Source organism: Podarcis erhardii, assembly GCF_964252035.2.
Source record: "Podarcis erhardii genome assembly, chromosome: 11".
In the NCBI taxonomy this organism is placed as follows: Eukaryota; Metazoa; Chordata; class Lepidosauria; order Squamata; family Lacertidae; genus Podarcis; species Podarcis erhardii.
The window spans coordinates 7,319,268-7,332,229 of NC_138501.1; the positions used below are offsets into that span (position 1 = coordinate 7,319,268).

Genomic DNA, 12,962 nt, shown 5'->3' on the forward strand with positions numbered 1-12,962 from the left:
ATAATTCTTTTTATGAATCTTATTGAATATAAAAGTTGTCTTTTACTGTAGAGCATTCAATATTTCAAATATTAACACTGGGCTTTCTTGGCTCATAACAATCAATCAGTCAATCAACCAACCAGCATAGGCACGTTACATTTTCAGTAGCTAGGCGAGATTACTAATGGTTTTATTTAAATATTGTAATACCTGATAATGCCCATTTGTCTCAACACTTTTATACCCTGGTAAACTCTTGCAACCTGATCATTTCTTTGAGATACAGGCAATATTTGCATTGGTGGCATGCTAGATCAAACATTCTTATAGTCACCTCTTTATTCCTTCAAGTGGTCTGCTGTATAATCTCTTCTTACCAATAGGTAAGGATCTTTTAACAATTAGCAAGAGGCTGGGTGGCATGTCCTTCCTTAGGGTTTGGAATTAGGATAATTATTTTAGAAACCTGCTATGCCTTGTCAATGCAGTAGAATGAGTTTTGGATGTGTAGCATACTGCCCTACTGCAGGAATGGTCAGCATCCAGCATGCCCAAGAAAATTGACATCCTCCTCACAAAATGTTTATATTTAAAAAATAATTTTGACTTCCTATGTTGTGAGGCCCTCAAGGCTTCCTCCACTGGGGGAAAAATACCATTCCTACAGGTCCAAGATGTTTGAGACCTCCCCACCCCACCCAAAATCTGTCTTTAATAAACTGGCCACACACCCACACTTTTGGCCTCTAACCCCTGGCCCGGCAGCCCAAACGAGGTTAGTCACTCCAGCCCTGTGATAACCTCTAACACAAAGGTTATCCAATCCCACCACCCTTCTGAGTAATACCCCTCCCCACCTTCTCACTATATAGAAGGGTCTGGTGACTTCTGTTTCAGTGTATCTGAAGAAGTGTGCATGCACACGAAAGCTCATACCAAGAACTAACTTAGTTGGTCTCTAAGGTGCTACTGGAAGGATTTTTTTTATTTTGTTTTGACAAAGAGGGAAAGTAGTATGTTCAAAGTAAAACAAGCTCACTTCTAAACATGGTTTTGGAACTAAAGACACTCCACCATTTTGCTTCCAGTGGTAGATAGACAATTAATATACTTTGAATATTATGGGGAGAAAAACAAGTAAGCATAACTATTAATTATAAACAGGAATGGAAGTTTGACACCAAGTGCTACACCCAAAACAGAGTTTTTCAGGAGTGATAGATGTCAAACTACAGCTGGTTATATTTTTCCTTTGCTGTTTGTTTATTTATACCCTCGAATATGTCCTTCCTGGACAGCAGCCAAGCCTTTATACTAACCAGTCTTTCTGGTCTCCTGTTCATCCTGCTGCAGCTCATCATTTAAAAGGTGCTCTCGTTCAACTTCTTCATCGTCTGCTTTTGCTTGATTGGCATTTTGCTGTCGCATAGGTTCTGTCAATTTGCCTGCCTGCTTTTCTGCTGCAACTTCAAGTACATTTTTAACTTCTTCATACGACTTCTGTTCCATTCCCGGTTCTGGGGGCAGACCATTATTATCTGCATTAAGCTTAGCAACTATTTGTAGGTTGTCCTGTTCAACAGAGTGTTCCTCTTCCTTGGGTTCCTTTTCGTTGACAGCAAAAGCAGTTCCTTTTGTAAACAATTGTAAAAGCACAATAAGAACACGGTGCAAGAATGGGATTGGTATGAAAATTTAAGTATTTAAAACTTAAGCTGCTTTTCCTTGCCTAACTTGTTTCACAGAATGGGCACACCACCTATTGAAACCAGAAGTCCATGCAGTCTTTTGGTTGGTTAAAGGAGCTTGTCATACAAGACACTTACTAAACACATTGTTCCAGTTCTGGAGACTATCCTGAGCTTCTCTTTTAATACATATTCATGGACTGAGAAAGTATATGGCTAGGAAAGATCTGCAAGGCATGCAACCTTTACATTGACTTGAGATCCTCCATGCCAAAACATTCTTCATTCATTAGGCCCTGGTATCCAGCACAGTCAAATCAAGTATAAAATGGAGGAAGAGGTGTTGGCAAGGTACATGATAAAGGTAAAGGGACCCCTGACCTTTAGGTCCAGTCGTGGCCGACTGGGGTTGCGGTGCTCATCTTGCTTTATTGGCCGAGGGAGCCAGCGTACAGCCAGCATGTGGCCAGCATGACTAAGCCGCTTCTGGCGAACCAGAGCAGCGCACGGAAACGCCGTTTACCTTCCCGCTGGAGCAATACCTATTTATCTACTTGCACTTTGATGTACTTTCAAACTGCTAGGTTGGCAGGAGCAGGGACTGAGAAACGGGAGCTCACTCCGTCGCGGGGATTCGAACCGCCGACCTTCTGATCGGCAAGTCCTAGGCTCTGTCGTTTAACCCACAGCGACACCTGCATCCCAAGGTACTTCCAATGGGCTGTTCCACTTTCAGAGTTTAGATAGTAATAGTTGACAAATAAAGAGAAACTTTCACCAGGTGTATTTTGTATTGCTTCAGGTTTACTGGGCAGGAGTCTAGGAATCAGCATGATGACGAATGAGATGGGACTTTTTCACTCAGTAAAACCTCCCATTGTCCACATCTACAAACCCTTAAAAAGGACTCTGAATAAAGATGGAAAATCAGTAAATACAAAGCAAGTGAACAGATAGCAGAGTTTTCTGGGCGAGCTGGCTATTTCTCTTAAGATCAGCAAAATGGGTGCAAATTTTTATAAGCTGCTCTCACAAGCTAGATGTTCAACATTCATCTCACAAACAGCAGCACAAAATACACAATGACGCAGTACAGGTATGACTCAAGTGTCTATTTACCTGCTGTAACCAGATTTTACTACCATCCTCAAGACAAGAGAAAGTTGGGTGGGGGGTATTAATCAAGGAGATGCATCAAAAGCGGGGGGGGGGGGGGGAATCCCCAGGATCCAGAATCTCATTTGGGTTTGGGACAAAGTTCCATCTTCAGAGGACAACTTGGGACAGGATGTGCCAATCTCCAAACGGTATGCAGAGATACATGAGCAACAGATTGATCAACGAGAGAGGAATGGAATGTTCCATGCAGTGTCAGGAAAGCAGCAGTGCCCTGTAGCTTAGGATCTGGCACATTTTTCGCCATAACAACCGTCAACAAGCATAGTCTTGCTTAGGCCAGTTGGTTTACAAGAGAGGTGGTTAACCTTTTTCGAACTGATGGCCACATACCAGCGGTAGGTATGGTCAAAGGTATTGTATATACGTATTTTCCGCACCATAGGACACAGTTTTTCCGTCTTGAAAACTAAGGGGAAAAGTCTGTGCGTCCTATGGAGCGAATGCAGGGGGGGGAGGCTGGCAGGAAAAGCCCCCAAGAGCCACACACAAGCTTTGTGCGGCTCTTGCGGGCTTTTCCCATCCCAGGAGGGAGAAGGGATTGACGCGGCCAGTCAGTCCCTTCTCCCTCCTCTAGAAAAGCCTTGTGCAATCTCTCCAGCCACGGGGAGGCTGCGCAAGGCTAAAGAGGAAGCCAGGGCAGCAAGCGCGATCCATCCCCTCGTTGCCCGGGCTTCCTCTTTAGCCTAGCATGCCTCTCCAGCCGCGGGAGGCTGTGCAAGGTTAAAGAAGCCAACTTTTAAAAAATCTCTCTACCTCTTTTTCTTTTTTCGTCCTTTCTCCACCCCCTTCATTTCCTCTGGATCAGTGTTTTTATCTAGATTAACGTTTTAGTTTGGAGAGGGGGATATTATAAAAAAGGAAACTTTGCAGCTTTTATTTTAGTATAGAATAAAAACAGATTAAACAAAACACAAAAGAAGGAAATAGCATAGAAGAAGAAGAGAAAATGGAAAGCCATTTACCAGAGGTAGATCTTAACCCTTGCCTCACCTGGGAGCTTCTCTGGCAGGAATTCCCTCGGCTTAAGTGGGGTGGGGGAAGAGTGGCAGGTAGGGGGGTACCTACCTAGACACTGAAGCCACATGTCTCTCCAATGAAAATTGGGAGTGGGCATTGTGTGAAGTGGCTGTGGATCTCCTGCCGCAGAAGTGTAGGACTGTATAGAGTTGGGAGGGCCACCTGAGGGTCATCTAGCCCAGCCCCCTCACAATGTAGGAATTACAGCTAAAGAACACCAGGCAGATGGTCCCCCAGCTGCTGCTTAAAAGCCTCCAGTGGTGGAGACCCCCAACACCTTCCGAGGTCATAGAAGTGCAGGGTTGGAAGGGAACCCCAGGAGTCATCTAGTCCAGCCCCGGTGGACAGCGGGCACGATCCATCCTGTTGCGCAAGGCTAAAGATGCTGCTCAAGACTAAAGAGGAAGCCAAGGCAGTGAGCGGGATGGATCGCGCTCACTGCCTTGTCTTCTTCCTTATCTGCGCTGGAGAGGTTTAGCTACTGGCTGGAGAGCTTGCACAGCTATGGATCCCGCTCGCTGTCTTGGCTTCTTTGCTCTTTGGGGCTGGGGGGGGGACCCAGGCTTCCCCCGCAGCCCCGAGAAGCTCTGGGAGAAGCGGACAGGCTGCGTGCAGCCTGTCCCTTGCTCTTTGGGGCTGGGGGGGGGGACACTAATATTTTTTCCCTTGATTTCCCCCTCTAAAAACTAGGTGCGTCCTGTGGTCCGCTGCATCCAATAGAGCGAAAAATACGGTACACCTGCACGCACACATGCAACTATGTACATTTAGGAATGAAGAAGTTTTATCTGCCATTTTGCCCTCAACTGGATGCTACTTCTCAATGTGCCACTGCACTTAATTTGAAAGCCCTTTCCCCCAGGCCTTAACTTTGTATGAGGGAGAGAATGTTTGTGGTTGTGGTAGTGGCTCCTATACAGCCGTTTTGGGGGTACAGTCACCTTTCCCCCTCTGCAAGCTACCAGAAAGACGATTATTCTCCATTAACCATCTGAACCAGGGGGGACCAAGGCAGCACTGCAAAGGCTTTCTTTCATTGGCGCAGGTGTCCTAAAGTCTGAGCTTTCATTTAAATAATCATATCTAGTCCTCCAAGAAAGAAAGTTAAGAGGAAAGATGTGCAGCTACCTTCTGAAACTATTTCTGTACAGTGAGTTAGTGTTGTATATGTTTCCTAATATTGAGGAATGATCCTTGTTGATTAGCCAGCAACTCACTGTGTGTGTGTGTGTGTGGATATATAATCATGTTGTCAGGGTGGTTTGTGTTATGCCACATTCCTCATGGCAGCCATTTTGTGGCTGGTGCTCACAGCAGTCTCTCCGAATTCAAAATGTGCACAGGGGTCCAAAAATGTTGGGAGACCCTTGTTCCACACAGTGACCTATCAAGCAATAGCCACTTCCACACTACATGGTAAAGGTAAAGGGACCCCTGGCAGTTAAGTCCAGTCGTGAACGTCTCTGGGGTCGCGGCACTCATCTCGCTCTACAGGCCGAGGGAGCCGGTGTTCGTCTGCAGACAGCTTCTGGGTCATGTGGCCATCATGACTAAGCCACTTCTGGCGAACCAGAGTAGCGCACGGAAACACCGTTTACCTTCCCACCAGAGCGGTACCTATTCATCTACTTGCACTTTGATGTGCTTTCGAACTGCTAGGTTGGCATGAGCTGGGATCGAGCAACGGGAGCTCACCCCATTGCAGGGATTCGAACCGCCGACCTTCTGATCGGCAAGCCCAAGGCTCTGTGGTTTAACCCACAGCGCCACCCGTGTCCCTACATGATAAAGATACAGAACCGCAAATGTGACTTTAGACCTTTCCTGCTTCTTGCTGACTTTTGCAATGCCACGTAGCATGGAATCGCATTATAAATAAGGGAGAAACACTGTTGTGTTTCCAAATGTCATGTGAGTAGCGACTGAGTTTGTGAAAAAATACCAGCGCAGCAATGCCTTGCAAACAGTAGGGTCTTTGGTTTGGATTGCAGATGGGAAAATCCCTTTTAAAACCTAGCAGCAAAGAGCAGAAGTAAAATGAGGCCACTAATCAAATGCCTGGAAAATGGTTTTAACCCAGCACCAGAATACATTGTCCAGGATCCCTATCATTAGCTGTGACCATATTTCATTCATTGGTGGGGTGAGCGGGAGCCCAACGAAAACCGAAAGCACAAAGTCGTTGTTTTTGAACCTAAAATAACACAAGCGGGATCCTTAGTTCTACAGAAGCAAATTGAGGACTATAAATTGAGGCCTTTTATGATTGAATCTAGAAAAAGCCAGATTTTGAGGATTGGATCCCGGCTTGGACTGAAGAAGGAAAGTTGGAAAGATCTCTCTATCCAGGGATGAATTGACTTTTGGGACATGGACTTGGATTTGAAGGAGATTGAAGTTTTGGGGGCCTTTGGATTTGGAGGAATCTTGAAATATGTCCTGAAACACTGTATAGACTCTAGCTTCAACTATGGAAATTTGGCTGAACTGTCCAGAAGGAATAAAAGTAATGTTAGGATGGAGTTCTCTCGAGATTTGCTCTCCAGCATTAAAGAATACGAAGAAGATCTGCAGAAGGGACCTGGAAAAGAGTTAAGAGCCTCGGACATAAGATCTCCAGGTTGATGCACTATATGGAATTGACGGAAAGGACTGGCAGAATCCGAAACCAGGGAGAGGAGTTGATGGAAGAAGATTGGAAAATTTAAAGTTTATATATAGAAATATCGCAAAACTAATGAGTGATAGAAAAATGGTGGATTGATATTTTATGGATTTAGCAGAAATGTTATAAGGCGTTAAGCACATATAAGTATTTTAGTTTTAATGTTAAAATAAGGTTAAAAAATTGGTGAAAGGAGGGAAAGTAAAGTTACATTATATGGAGATAAATTACAGAACAAAAATTGGAAAAGATGGAAAGGATTTGCTGAAATAGTTAATCGAATTAGAATACAAAAAAGGGAGGTGTGAGGAGGTCACGGAAACAAGCAAATGAAAGATAAGTTGGGAAGATTAGTTGTGTTTTTTGTTTTTGTTTTTGTGTTTTTTTTCTTATTGTGATGTGTTGTTTTGTTTTTGTTTAATATGGTGTTATTACTTTTACTTTTGCTTTTTGTAACCCTTAAAATTTTAATAAATATTATTTTAAAAAAAGAAAAGAAAACCGAAAGCACATTCCTTTGCACAGGCAACGAAAGCATCGCTTCAAGAACTGAACACTCACATCCCTATATTTCTAGCATTGCTAAGCTCACAACATGACTACTGTGAAGATAGTAAGCCTGAGAGCCTGAAAGTGACAGAATCACTGTTTCAACTCTGGCCAAAGTCACAACATTGTACTGGGAAACAAATCTTATTCATGCAAAGTCGTTCTGTGTTTTGGACTATTTGTTTTAGATGCTAACACCTAATGAAGAGATTGGAAATTAATAGTAATCTTTGCTACAACACTCTTACCTTTTTCTCTTTGATAATCCAGTTCTGCCACATTTTTTATGCTGGGTGGTGCTGGCTTTAAAATTTCTAGTTTCAAAGAATCATCAGAGATGTAATGTTTTCCTTGAAGTTCATTTCCCTGTTTTGTCAGGTCACGCTGCCCAAACTCTGTTGGCTCTTGAATATTTATCTAAAACGAAAACAACAAAAAAACAGCCCTACTTGATTCATACAATTCTTCAACGCAAATGAATAATCTACTATTAGAATTTTTACTTTAAGTGGTTTCACAGCAAAATTAAAGTCCCTGCTAGAAACTGAATGACAGTAAAACAGACGGCTGTTTTCCCTTCCTTTTTTTTTTTTAATATTTTTTATTAAGGATTTTCTTGTTTTACAGAAGTGTAGTGCCTCGTGTTTTTTTTTCTTCTTCTTCTTCTTCCATGTAACGTTTTTACAAATCCGTTTCATTTGTTGAGGCATTAGGGGGAGAAGAAAACAGAAAGAAAAAAGAAAGGGGTGGGGTGGGGAGAGGGTTGTGGCTGCTTCACAAGCCACAAGATAATGCAGCCTGCTATGTTTGGAAGAAGTTACATTTGACAATAGCTACATGCATATATTTCACCGCATGCCTGTGACCTGGGGAGCAGGTCCCATTAATTTCTAGGGGCAAGTTAAACACTTTTCTCTCCTACTGAAATCAGAAGAGACTTAGGTAGTTTTCAGCTTTACCACATTGTGACAGGATCTAGCCGGATTTGTGACTGGATCTCTCCACATAATTGTCTGCTCTTAAGAAAGGTTCATGCAGGGAGATGACAATTTTAATCAAGGCTACTGTATGAGGAGAGTCAGTCTCCCCATAACCTTATTGGGGGGGGGACCCATAGAGCTTCCTCCCCAAGCCAGCTTTCAAAAGATTATTATTTCAGGTGATCCAGTCAAGAGTTCTCTCATATAGTTGGCGTAGTGAGAGAGAGAGATGGAGGGAAGGTAATTTTGGCTTTCACACAATGTGACGACTCACAGGAACAAACTTTGAAAGCTGTTTGGATACTTCTGAGCAACTTTATTTTTAAATTCATTATAAAAACTCACTTTTTACGGTTAATCATTTCCTCAAACCTTCACAACTTTATGAAAATGTACTAAGTACAACTTTTATGTGCCACTCCCTGTCACCTATGGTGACAAATGATTTTATGTCCACAAATAAATCTCAGTTAAGGAAGAGGAAGTTTACCTGTTGGCATAGAATGGAGCTATACTATTTACAAAAAAAAAGAGGGTCAAAGGTTTTGAAGGAAGAAGGTGTCAGAAATCTTCAAACAACAGGTGTTGAACTGAAAGTTCCTTGTTTAAGTTCAAAAACATAAATAATTTAACTGAAACCATGTTGATTCTTTTAAGTTGCTGCTGTAACATAATTCCAGTCACCGGACTGGGGAGTTAGATAAGCATGCCAAAGTTTGGCATTTCTAAAGTTGAATGAGCACACTGGGATTCCAAAAGGTCAAGGCAGCAACAAATGGAAGGAACATGCATTCAAAAAATGGAGAAGAGAAGAGAAGCATTGTGGTTTACCTTCTTCCTACTTTGGGCCATCAAAAATTGTAGTTGTTCAGCCCCACATAGAGGTCTGGATAATGGCCTGAATCAGTTCAGCCAGCCTGGTTCACCTACAATTTGTGTATAAATACCCCTCTAAAACAAATTTAAAAAACTTACTTGATCATTTCTCTCTAATATTTTTGAACTATTCTTCATGTCTTCTGATATCTGACTGCCTTTCTTGCAGCCTGCTTCTATCCTTTCTTCACATTGTTCTTTCAGTTCCTTCATCTGACTGATACACTGAGACCTAGAACCAAGCAACAGAATGTTGTTTGTAAAATGTGTTCTTTAAAACACGAAAAATCTGCACAACTTGAAACCCACAAAGTCAAACACAGCCTGTCAGACACATACTCTTGCCTTCTCCCTGATTGACAACCTCCTTGTTTTTGTAGTCCTAAAGAGATCATGAATTGGAGGTTTATTGAGCCCCTCGCGGGGCTTGTACAGTCACAAATTGTGCAGGCCCAGTGGCAGATTTATAGCTTTGCACAGTAAGTGCAGAATTAGGGCCTCGTGGTCCTGAGAAACCTCCCATCTATTAGTGTATATTGTTAACTGAGAGGCTATCTTTGAAACAGGACTACCAGCAATGTATTACCAATTGCCGAATTTGAGTGTTTTAGTTACAGTGGTGCCCCGCAAGACGAACGCCTCGGAAGACGAAAAACTCGCTAGACGAAGGAGTTTTTCGTTTTCTTAGCCGCTTCGCTTCGTTTTCTTAGCCGCAAGCTCCGGGGATAGCGGGGAAGCGCAGCGCGTCTTCCCCGCTGTCCCCGGACCTCTTTTGAAGCAAGGGGCGGCGGGGAGAAGATCACTTCTCCCCGTTGCCAGCCCCGCAATCTCCGGGGACAGAGGGGAAGGCGCGCACGCCTTCCCCTCTGTCCCCGGACCCCTTTTGAACCAAGGGGCAGCAACGGGGAGAAGCGATTCTCCCCGCTGCCCCTTCCCTTGCTTTAAACAGGTCCAGGGACAGAGGGGAAGGCGCGCGGCGCTTCCCCTCTGTCCCCAGACGGTCTCCATAGGAACGCATTGATTGATTTTCAATGCATTCCTATGGGAAACCGTGCTTCGCAAGACGAAAAACTCGCAAGAAGAAAAAACTTGCGGAACGAATTAATTTCGTCTTGCAAGGCACCACTGTAGTTGCATCATTTCTGCTTTTCACTTCTCCTACTCCCTGATTAAAGTTAGTACAGGCTGGTCCATTAGGCAACTAGGGCTTAGTTCAAGCAATTAAAAAGTGTTCAAGCAATTTAAAAAAAGGTCCCAAGAATCTCAAAGCCGCACTTGTTCCTGTCCAACCCTGGCAGACATTTCTGCCAATCTCCTGAGACAACCAGCTCTCTGCACCACTCAGCCAATTGCAGGCCAATTGTTGTTGCCATGATGACAATCCAGCTACATTAGCAGACAGACTTTCCTGGTAGACCCAGGAGCCAGTAGAACAGAGGAGGGATATAGGTAAGGCAAGTTAGAAACATCCTCTATTTAAATGCGAAGTCGTACCCAACCTTTGTCATTTTGGTTTGTTCACAGGTACAGTATTATAATTAAATTCTTAGATTTGTGAGCCAGTGAAGCAAAATATTTACAACAGCAAACCTGATTTTTATATATTTAATCCCATTGATTTCAATGTAGGAAACATATTGTTTAAAGTCTAAATATGTAACCAAAGCTAGTGCTTGAATAACTTGGCTTGTGGCCATTTCACCTGTAAAGAAGCTGGCCAATCGTCACATACTTACATGTCATATGTAATTTTTTTCTGAAGGTTTGTCTGGTTTTTCTTAAACCTGTAAATGTCGAGTTGGAGCCTTCCACATTCCTTCTGCAGACCTCTCAAGTTTTCTGAGTAAAAATTAAATTTTATTAAAAACAAACAGAAGGAGAAAATAATGAACGATGAGTAGGAAAGAACATTCTTATTTATTTCACCAATTATTCATAGTAATTAGATTAAAACGCTGCTTCAGTCTTTTCGGTTTATGTGATCTGTGTAGCTCAAACATATGCATGTTTAGTAAATTCCACTACATTCAACGGAGTTTACCGCCTAGTGTCTGTGAAATCCATACTGCACAAGCAGACTTCCATTTGCTCCCGACTTCTCCTTCCTTTCTGCCCCCCAAAATCTGGAGCAGGTTTGGGGGCAGTAGCAGGGGGGATAACAGAAGTTCTGGTGTGCAAGCAGAAGCCTATTCTGCTGGTGAACAGGCACAACTGAATATCACCCTATACATAATTTGAAGTTTACAGCATGCACCACCCTAAAGGAAAATGTTATGAAAATGGTATACAGATGGTACATTACACCAGTTAAATTAGCAAAAATGTTTAAAACTTGTAATAAGTGTTGGAAATGTAAAGAGAAAGAAGGAACATTTTTTCACATGTGGTGGGAATGCAAGAAAGTGAGGGGGTTCTGGGAGATGATATATAACGAATTAAAGAAGATGTTGAAATATAATTTTGTAAGGAAACCAGAAGCCTTTCTTTTAGGAATAACAAGAAACGAAATAAACAGAAAGGATCATAAACTCTTTCAGTATGCAACAACTGCAGCGAGAATATTAATGGCCCAAAAATGGAAGCAGGAAGAACTACCGACTCTTGAGGAATGGAGAATGAAGTTAACGGACTATGCAGAACTGAATAAACTAACTGGAAAAATAAGATACCAACGAGATCACAAGTTCATTGAGGACTGGGGAAAATTTTCTGAGTATTTGAAGAGTGTATGTGATGAACAAACAACACTAGTGGGTTTTAAAGAAGCTTTGTGAAAGAATAAGGAATATTGCAAGAATGCAAATATGTCTGTAAAGGTATTTTTAAAAGGCGATATTAATTTTGGGAATGCGTAGATAATAAACTTAAATATGGATGATTGTCAGAGAAGCTGAGGCAAGTCCAAAAGAGAAAAATATGTTAATTGGGAGTTGTTAATTGGAGATATTTGTGTAAAATTTAAAAAAAATTATTTTTAAAAAAATGAAATGAGACTATCGCACTGGGGATAGGGGGAGGAGAGAGGGAGCTAACATTTCTACCATTGCATTTAATTGATGATTATTCCATTTTCCTAAAACTATCCCCAGTTGATCAAACAGCAGCTGGCGGGGGCACCATGGCAATATTAATAAGAAAAACAGCATTGAGAAAGGTTTTAAAAAACCAAAACCCTTCCCCAGAATGACAATCTTGATCTAATAAAAGAGTCCCTTTGTGGCTGCTTTTAAGAAAATAAAAAACGATTTCCTAGGTTGACCCAAGGCTCTGTCTTCAAGTACAGTGGTGCCCCGCAAGACGAATGCCTCGCAAGACGGAAAACCCGCTAGACGAAAGGGTTTTCCGTTTTGGAGGCGCTTCGCTAAACGAATTTCCCTATGGGCTTGCTTCGCAAGACGAAAATGTCTTGCGAGTTCCTGCGGGTTTTTTTCCCTCCCCCCCCTTTTTCTAAGCCGCTAAGCCGCTTATCCGCTAAGCCGCTTATCCGCTAAGCCGCTAAAAGCCGCTAAACCGCTAATAGCGCTAATCCGCTAAGCCGTCAATGGGCTTGCTTCGCAAGACAAAAAATCCGCTAGACGAAGAGAATCGCGGAACGGATTCTTTTCGTCTTGCGAGGCACCACTGTAGTAAGTTTCTAGGTCCCACAGTTTTATACTGTCTCTGTTTAAAGCGGGTGAGGGGTTATATTCTGAAACAGCTACAGCTGCCCCCATACTTTCCTACTATTCCAGCTTTGGGGGAAATGTATCAGTAGACATACAATGGGCAAAGGTATAAAAATAAGCAAACTTAATTGCTGTGCAGATGGTGCTTTGCTGAGATTTACCTTTCAAATTCTGGATCAGTCTTTCATTTGTTGTAATGTTATTCATCAGCATTGCCTGAAAAAAGGAAGGAAGGAAGGAAGGAAGGAAGGAAGGAAGGAAGGAAGGAAGGAAGGAAGGAAGGAAGGAAGGAGGGAGGGAGGGAGGGAGGGAGGGAGGGAGGGAGGGAAGGAAGGAAGGAAGGAAGGAAGGAAGGAAGGAA

At 42.6% G+C, this 12,962-nt stretch overlaps 1 protein-coding gene across 1 annotated transcript in view; it reads right to left on the reverse strand.

The window, feature by feature from the left end:
* GOLM1 (golgi membrane protein 1) overlaps nt 1-12,962 on the reverse strand; it is a 28,478-nt gene that overhangs the window by 753 nt on the left and 14,763 nt on the right. Inside the window, exons 4-8 of the mRNA XM_081881059.1 lie at nt 12,763-12,817; nt 10,673-10,775; nt 9,036-9,168; nt 7,329-7,497; nt 1,302-1,613 (exon numbers count right to left, since the gene is read on the reverse strand). Of these exons, the coding sequence (XP_081737185.1) occupies nt 1,302-1,613; nt 7,329-7,497; nt 9,036-9,168; nt 10,673-10,775; nt 12,763-12,817 (772 nt within the window). The remainder of the gene's footprint in view (nt 1-1,301; nt 1,614-7,328; nt 7,498-9,035; nt 9,169-10,672; nt 10,776-12,762; nt 12,818-12,962) is intronic.